The 9456-nt window shown below is 33.7% G+C and overlaps 1 protein-coding gene across 1 annotated transcript in view; it reads right to left on the bottom strand.

The window, feature by feature from the left end:
• The window catches only part of LOC106471380 (vesicular inhibitory amino acid transporter-like), a 24627-nt gene extending 20530 nt beyond the window's left edge, over window positions 1-4097 (bottom strand). The window contains exon 1 of the mRNA XM_013931978.2: window positions 2702-4097. Within this exon, the coding sequence (XP_013787432.1) occupies window positions 2702-3037 (336 nt within the window). The 5' untranslated portion in view covers window positions 3038-4097. The remainder of the gene's footprint in view (window positions 1-2701) is intronic.
• Window positions 4098-9456: the final 5359 nt, after the last annotated feature.

Here is a 9456-nt window from a genome sequence, read left to right as displayed (position 1 = left end):
AAAGAAACCTCTCTGTGATTTTAATATTTTTCCCCTACAGAAAGACGTCGAATCTTTATGCCAGTATAACTGCTTAGCTACAAACAAATAGAATTAAACAAATACCCACACTTTCACTAAAATAGCTACAAACAAGTAACACCAATTAAAGACCCATATTGGTTATAATACCTGCGACTAACTAAAGTGAACAAAGACTGCTTAGCTACAAACAAATAGAATTAGACAAATACCCACTTTCACTAAAATAGCTACAAAAAAACTAACACCAATTGAAGACCCATATTGGTTATAATACCTGCGACTAACTGAAGTGAATAAAGACACCTTTTGATTAAAATACCTACAAATAACTGAAATTAATAAAGACCCATTTTGTTAAATGAGGTTTAAGCTAATCTTGCTTAAACTTAATTCAGTTCTCCTCCTCCACGAAGAACCAAATTAATAAGTACTTATGTGATTGTATAATACTTGTAAGCTGTTAATTACCATCCTGTATTTTGGAGAAATGACAAGTAAAATGTCTTGTAAACGTAAGAAAACTCGGTGGTTTGAAAAGAATGTTATTCTTTGTTTTCTACCAGTGCTATGAATTCTGAAAGAACCTATCAGATATAAATATACTTACAGAATGTTTGAAATTACAAAGTTTCAAGCCTTATATAATTGTCCTTAAAGTCAGTTATTAAACCAAAGTCAAACTTCTTTAAAAATCTCATTCTATCCAGAGAAAGTTTTAAACTTGAATGTGAACTTTTTTCAAAATTCACATTGTGTTCCCCAAAATTTTAAAACTGAGCTCTCAAAAGTTTCATTATAACCACACCAAAGTTTCTAGCTGGAGCCCAACACTCTTTCAAAAGTGTCATCGCGGCCACCAAATCCTTAAAACTACTTCAAAAATCTCATTGTAATCACCAAAGTTCCTCAGCTGAAGTCCCGCTTTAAAAAGAATAAATTTTGGTGACAAGGCTTTTAAAACTAAACTTTTGCCCAAAATTTCATTCTAACCGTCAAAATTTCTATCGGAAGACGTTCCTCTTTAAGAAATCTCGTCCTGGTTTCTAAGGTTTGAAAACTAAAGTTAAGATCCTTTTAAAATCTTATTCTAACCATCAAAGTTTCTATCAAAAGACGTTCCTCTTTAGAAAACCTCGGCCTGGTTTCTAAGGTTTGAAAACTAAAGTTAAGATCCTTTTAAAATCTTATTCTAACCATCAAAGTTTCTATCAAAAGACGTTCCTCTTTAGAAAACCTCGGCCTGGTTTCTAAGGTTTCAAAACTAACATTAAGATCCTTTAAAAGTGTTATCCTAACAATAAAAATTTTAAGCGTGAATCAACTTTTTTTTTTTAATTTACATTTCGGCCACCAAATCTTTAAAACTACAATTTTTAAAAGTTTCATTCTAGCCACCAAAGTTTTGAACTCGAAGTCGAACTAAGATAGTTAACATTTTATAAAAGATAATCCTAATCTCGATAGGATTAAAGCTTAAACTAAGTTATTTCACGAACGTGTCAGTGGTCATCGAGTTTATGAAACTAAAACTAGGTCCTTTAAAACTTTCATGGTGACCACAGAATTTTAAAAACATGACCTAATGCATTAAACAACATCTCTTCGTTGTTGTTGCAGTTTGAAACCAATGCCCTTTTAAAACCTTCACGGTTACGATCCGCTGATAACTTTGTTATCTTGCACTACAATTGTCACGCAGATTTGTATAAGCTATAAAATGCCTTATATAAATTCATCATATTTATATAGCCATATGTTACGCATACGAATGTACACACAACCAAATTCACTCTATGTTATACTGGTTTCGTAGCAGCCACCTCTAGAATATTCTGGGTAACTTTGAATAATGTGTTTGATTGTATGTAGTCTAAGCACAAAGCTGCACAATGGGCCATCTGTGCACTGCCCATCACGGGTATCGAAACCCGGTTTCTACTGTTGTAAAACCGCAGACATACCGCTGTGTCACTGGGGGGTGGGGCAACTTTGAATAGAGAATGAAAGTATTCAGGAGAAGTCTTGATACTAAAAAACTAGCATATGATGCTACAAAGTCGGTTTAATATCAGGAAAAACTCCGACTTTGTAGCATCATATGCTTCCTGATATTAAAAAAAACTAGCATATGATGCTACAAAGTCGGTTTAATATCAGGAAAAACTATAAAGAATATTTTCAGGAAAAAAAAGAAATTAAGGATTAGGGTTTTGTTTTAGGTATCCATCTTGAAATGGAACTTTGTGTTATAGTTTATATATAGGTTTATGGTAACATTTGCTTTGAAAACCTTTTCCGAAACTGGCTGTTTTAGTATTTAAAAATGGTAGGGTGGAACTTCCATATTAATAGTTTATATACATTTCAGTATTCCAAAATGTTTTTTGTGTGTGTCTTGTTCTTCGTATTGGTTCCAGCCTTTGTTTTATTATTATTATTACTCACACTACTTGGGTCCTTTTATTGTTAAGATGATGTAGGGCTAATTGTTTTGTGGGTTTACAATAAGCATAAGTACACAATGATACGTAGTTTAACCATCGAAGAATTATCAATCTTAGTTTAAATTGTTCAGACAAATACGTTAGTTAAAATCGTAAACACATAAGTTATCATTAAAGAATAATTTTTCTTACACAGTAAGCTGAAAGGTATAAAGTATTAAAAAAAACCTTACCTGTATAGCATTGGTAACGTTCCAGCCCGCTTGCCATTCGGAAATTTGACTTTCTCGGCCTCCGAACTCTCCCTCTCCCCCTGCGTCCGTACTAGGGACAGTGCCGTTCAATTTAGAGTTGCCACCCTGTCGTTCGCCGCCCTTTTCATCAAAGCTATCGCTACTGCGGCGGTCGCTGTCTTCTTCTCGGAAAGAGTGGAGCTCTGTGTCGTCTCGGCCATGACCGTGTTTGGCAAAGTGTACAGTCTCCTGATCTTCCTCTTTCCAACAGGAGTCCGGTAAATACGACGTAACCGACTTCATGGTGTCCACAAAGCGATACAAGTACCAAGACATTGTGGTAAATGGAAGACAATTTTCAAAGTATTTCCAACAACCAATAAGTTTAAAAAGCTCCCTAAAGATAGTCCTCTCCTTCAACCGAGATATACTAAAGTTTTAAGTTACTTTTATGCCAGTGGTATCACTTTCACGTTTTCACAATAAATATCAAGATAAGGATGATTAGATTAAATACCACAAGTCTAAGCAGGACCGGAACTTGAATTAAATACAATCCTTGGCTAAATATGAACTTGGAAATTTTCTATAGTTTAGACAATGTTATTCAGTTTAGGATGAAATAATACTTTATATACTGTACCTTTCAAAGGAATATTTACGTAAAATCAATGTCCATGACATTTAATATATAGCACTATCCGCACATCAAGAAGCTTGGTATACTCACCACAGCATTGCAATATTTTTTTTTCAAAATAAAGCGGTGGCATAAATAATGTAAGGTATCCAACCCAATTGGCGAAATTTTAAGATATTACAGAGTTTTCCTGATAACGGTTTGGCAGTTTTATATAATCTAAATACTTTCAAGTTTTCTTCCGAAAACGTTCATGAAATTTTCCTCGCAGTGCAGAATTGACAAAGAATATGATAGGCTTACATTACTGTGGATCTTTATATTATATCATAAGTTGTGCTGGCACTGGTGTTGTTGAAAATCCAAAATGGCGGATAAAATGCAACTCGTAGAGGTGCTAGCGTCGAGAGATTTACAGCAGATTTAATTTCCTTTCGATCCGCTCCTGAGAAATTTGCAAAAAGACTATTAAATGAACTTTTAAAAGCAATCTTAAAGTCATCAGTATTTTTAAAATCAAGCTAAAAAATAGTTTAACTAAAAAGACATACTAACAAGACGGTTTTTGTTTTTCGGTTCGGTGATACACCTGTGGATATGCAACCAGCCTGTTCACTCTTCTTCTAACACGTTTATTTTCGGTCGTCAAAGTTTCTATGATCTTATCACCCTTAGCATTTAATTGTGATTGCCTCTAGGGCCTGTCTACATTCTGTTTCTCGTCTTCTATCCTTTCTTCTTGCATCTGACGACTTCTTCCAACGCATCCGGGTCTTTGCAGTGTAACAGCCCACCTAGAGCTTGGAGAGTCTGCGGATAGGGCTAAACCACTAGAGATGCGTGCGAGAGAACAGCACAGACTTCTGTGCATTTGGCAGGTTTGGATAATGGCGCATGCGCTCACGGACGAAAGAGAAAAGCTTCCAGAAATACGGCGTAGGTTACATACAACTCTAATGTTTTGTAAAGCATGGTTTCCGAACATTTGCAATAGTGTGAAGCATTTCTTTACCTTATTCTGTTCTGAACTTCAAGGGTGTTTGGAAAAGCAACACTGCAAAATAAAAAGCAGAGGATATCGTCGGTGTTGGTATGTATTTCAACTACATTGTGCTATTGATTACGTTTTCTTAGTTTGAAACTTTCTGAGTAAATGAAAAATGTGTTTTATTTTAGTGTATGTGTTTACTAATTAGAATCAGTATTAATAGATTTTTGTTTGTTCTATTATTAATGCTCTTGTTTATTTAAGGAAAATTATCTGCTTAGTTATGGCAAATGTTGTTTGATTAAAGAGATTGTCTGTTTAATTAATAATGGTTGATGGTAAATGTTGTTTAATTAAAGATAGTGTATGCATAATTAATAATGGTTGATGGTAAATGTTGTTTAATTAATAATGTTGTTTGATTGAAAAGAGTGTCTGTTTAATTAATAATGGTTGATGGTAAATGTTGTTTGATTAAAGAGATTGTCTGTTTAATTAATAATGGTTGATGGTAAATGTTGTTTAATTAAAGATAGTGTATGCATAATTAATAATGGTTGATGGTAAATGTTGTTTGATTGAAAAGAGTGTCTGTTTAATTAATAATGTTGTTTGATTAATGAAGATCACTGTTAACGACAGGGTTTATGTAATTAACGAATATGACTGCTAGTTAATGCTAGTGTTTGTTTAACGAAAAGGACTGCTAGTTAACACTAGTGTTTGTTTAACGAAAGCGACTGCTAGTTAATGCTAGTGTTTGTTTAACGAAAGTGACTGCTAGTTAATGCTAGTGTTTGTTTAACGAAAGTGACTGCTAGTTAATGCTAGTGTTTGTTTAACGAAAAGGACTGTTAGTTAATGCTAGTGTTTGTTTAACGAAAGTGACTATTAGTTAATGCTAGTGTTTGTTTAACGAAAGTGACTATTAGTTAATGCTAGTGTTTGTTTAACGAAAGCGACTGTTAGTTATTGCTTGTGTTTGTTTTACGAAAGTGACTGTTAATTAATGTTAGTGTTTGTTTAAAGAAAGTGACTGCTAGTTAATGCTAGTGTTTGTTTAACGAAAAGGACTGCTAGTTAACACTAGTGTTTGTTTAAGGAAAGCGACTATTAGTTATTGCTAGTGTTTGTTTAGCGAATGTGACTGTTAGTTAATGCTAGTGTTTGTTTAACGAAAGCGACTGTCAGTTAATGCTAGTGTTTGTTTAAGGAAAGCGACTGTTTAGTTAATGCTAGTGTTTGTTTAACGAAAGTTACTATTAGTTATTGCTAGTGTTTGTTTAAGGAAAGCGACTATTAGTTATTGCTAGTGTTTGTTTAGCGAATGTGACTGTTAGTTAATGCTAGTGTTTGTTTAACGAAAGCGACTGTCAGTTAATGCTAGTGTTTGTTTAAGGAAAGCGACTGTTTAGTTAATGCTAGTGTTTGTTTAACGAAAGCGACTGTTAGTTAATGCTAGTGTGTGTTTAGCGAATGTGACTGCTAGTTAATGCTAGTGTTTGTTTAACGACAGTGACTGTCAGTTAATGCTAGTGTTTGTTTAACGAAAGCGACTGTTTAGTTAATGCTAGTATTTGTTTAACGAAAGCGACTGTTAGTTAATGCTTGTGTTTGTTTAGCGAATGTGACTGCTAGTTAATGCTAGTGTTTGTTTAACGACAGTGACTGTCAGTTAATGCTTGCTTCAACAGTACCAGCTCATTACAACAAAACGTTATTCAAATTTTGCATGAACAAGCTGTTTTTGTTCTGTTTCATGCTCATTTTAGTATCAATCGCGAAGATTCATAAACTGTAGTAGTAATAATAAAATATTCTACTGATGTTTTGAAGTGTTTTTGTTTTATAATTGTTCAACTAAATGAAAAATATATTTAAGCAAACTAATCAAAAATCAAAGGTTCTTTTAACTTCCGCTTAAGTCACTGCTAGTAATAACACAATTAAAAGTTTTGAATACGGTAAATTTCAGGGCTAGTAACGCTAAAGTTCGGTGTTTAATCGTCTTGGCCGAAATAGCGCGGGTTATACAGCTTTGCACTACAACACAACAAAAAGAACAACCACAAAATATGCTTGTTTGTTGACTAGAGAAGTGGTCTAGTAATTATAAATATATTCTCGTACATAGTTAACTGTCTGTTCTAATTCAACGACTAATCAGTTTTATCTAGTAATTATAAATATATTCTCGTACATAGTTAACTGTCTGTTCTAATTCAACGATACTTGTTTGTTGACTAGAGAAGTGGTTTTATAATTACTAGATGTACGAGAATATATGGTTGAATTAGAACAGACAGTTAACTATAAAACTGATTAGATTTGTTAATAGTCAGTTAATAGTACAAATGCAATTAATGTTGTTTGCGAACCTGCTTTTAAATAATTAGAATATGCATTCTTTTGCGTCCTCAGCTTATAAAAGACGAACATGTAATGGAGACATTGCATTTTTGAATACTGATATGTTTCATCATCTTTTTCATTGACAAAAAGTTGAAAATGATCCTATTGTTTGAAAATGTGCCTTCTTGAGCCAAACTTTTTTGTCAATAACCGAAAGTGTAGAGAGGAAGCTAATAAAATATTTTTATTTCGGTTTCTCCATGGCGTTTGATATTTCTTTAACTTTTTCAATTGTGTATACGTGGGGTTTTCCTTGTATACTATGTGCCCTGTTTCATTTCCGAAAAGACAAGATAATTGAATTCATAAAAGATTCAATAAATCGTTTAGAATTAGCCTAGAAGTCTAATCAAAAACTGTCCATCGAGCTATTTGTTTCTGTTCGATTTTTAAGATTCTTTAATCGTCTACGTGTAGTAATAAAATTGTTTCGTAATATGAAATATTTTACTGTTGTATATTCTAATTCATGGTTGAAGAGTTAAATATAATAAAATGTGAAACCTTTCCCTGTGGTTATAGATTCTATTTCATAGTTGAAGAGTTTTGTTTGGTTGTTTGTAATTAAGCACAAAGCTACACAATGGGCTATCTGTGCTCTGCCCACCACGGGTATCGAAATCTGGATTCTAGCGTTGTAAGTCCGCAGACATACCGCTGTGCCACTGGGGGGCAATTGAAGAGTTAAATATAATAAACTATGAAATATTCTTCTGTGTTTCCAGAAACGTTCTTTAATATGAAGTAGTGATTTTTTGTTTGCGAATCCTTCGCTGAAATCAACAGGAGGGATATTGTAAGGTTCCATTCAAGTTTCCACGTAAGATAAAAACAAGGTAAACAAATACACAACTCTACAATTTATATGGCAATAAAAACCATAAATAATGCAATTTTTTCAAGCATTACAATGTAACAAATGTTTGTAAAACATGTCAGCAAAATATCTAAAATGATCAAGAAAATCTGGCGCTATTTTATATATATATATATATATACTATTTTTTTGTCAGTGGTGGTTCAGTTTGTTCTTTCTCGGCCTTTTACCAAATTTAGGTTCTACTTTTCTGTTGTTTTGTTTTGTTTAAACACAAAACTACATAATTGGTTAACTATGTTGTGCCTACCCCACGGATCGAACTCCAATATTTTCAATTACAATTCCTTGATTTTTACCACTGAAACCTGGAATGCTCCCATCTGGATTATATTTACTTGTTGAAATGTTTTGATATTATCCGAATTATTCTTCTCTGCTTTGTTATTGAAACAAGTCAAACGTATATACAAGTGTTCTTTATATGCTGATTATCACAATTTTATCCAGAGCTTTAAATAATCATCCCTCTTGGTCAAAGTCCACACAGACTGGTTCAGTTATTTTAGAACACAATTGAGAAAACGAATTCTTCATCTCTGCCGTTTTATTAGAATACAATCGGTGATAATTTCATTTTCGTTACACTGTTGGTTTTTTGTTGTTATTATTTTAGAACACAATTGACAAGACAAATTATTCTTCTCTACTCTGTTATTACTATACAATGTGTAATAATTTCACTTTAAAAGTCGCCACTATACACTCCTTATGACTATTAGTTTAGATCTATGTATCTAATTACTTAAACGAAAAGAGTCGTGTATATCTAACAATTATGTATTTTTTATTCATTCTGAATATTTTACAAACAGTGTTATAATTTGAGATTATAAAAATCTTTAAAATCAAAAACAAAAGCGCTACGTAATGATTACATTATAACCATAAATTCTGTACCAAATCTGTACTTTAATCAAAGAATTTGAAATTATATATATATAATTTTAGAGATTCGTTGATACTGCAGCGAAAATGTATCATGGCCAGGTGGTTAGGGCGCTCGACTCGCAATCTGAGGGTCGCGGGTTCGAATCCCCATCACACTAAACATGCTCGTCCTTTCAGCTGTGAGGGCGTTAAAATGTGCAGCTCAATCGCATTATTAGTTGGTAAAAGAGTAGCCCAAGTGGTGTGTAGGGATGACTAGCTGCCTTCCTTATAGTCCTACACTTGTAAATTAGTGACGGCTAGCGCAGATAGCTCTCGTGTAGCTTTGCGCGAAATCCAAAACAAACAAACAAACCTACAGGCTTTGAGCACTGTCTGACACACATTATTTTAAATTGGGTAACACGTTTATTGATATATTGATAAAGCCTTATTGTCTTAAAAACATTACTTTCATTGTGCTTCGTTTGAATTTATTAAATGTTCATTTTTGACCACTATGACAAATTCTGTCAGACAGTTCTTTTGTAAATACGGATACAAATGAAAAAAAAAATTATTTTATCGAGTACACAATTGTGCCAAACCAAAGTTACTTACATTCCCGTAGCCTCTCAGTGGCACAGCGGTATGTCTGCGGACTTACAATGCTAGAAACCAGGTGGGCAGAGCATAGATAGCCCAATGATTAGCTTTATGCTTAATTACAAACAAACAAAAAATACTTCCTTGTAAACGAAATAAGTGATACAAATAGTTAAAAATTTCAACCACACCATCCTCTCCAGCGTTGAATACTAAGACTTAAAGAGTACCTGTTCATTACCTTAGGCCCCGGCATGGCCAGGTGGTTAGGGCGCTCGACTCACAATCTGCGGGTCGCGGGTTCGAATCCCCGTCCCACCAAACATGCTCGCCCTTTCAGACGCGGGGACGTTATATGTGAC

Source organism: Limulus polyphemus, unplaced genomic scaffold, assembly GCF_000517525.1.
Source record: "Limulus polyphemus unplaced genomic scaffold, Limulus_polyphemus-2.1.2 Scaffold4585, whole genome shotgun sequence".
Lineage (NCBI taxonomy): Eukaryota > Metazoa > Arthropoda > Merostomata > Xiphosura > Limulidae > Limulus > Limulus polyphemus.
Note: the sequence above shows the minus strand (reverse complement) of the source record. Positions and strands in the feature narration are given on the sequence as shown.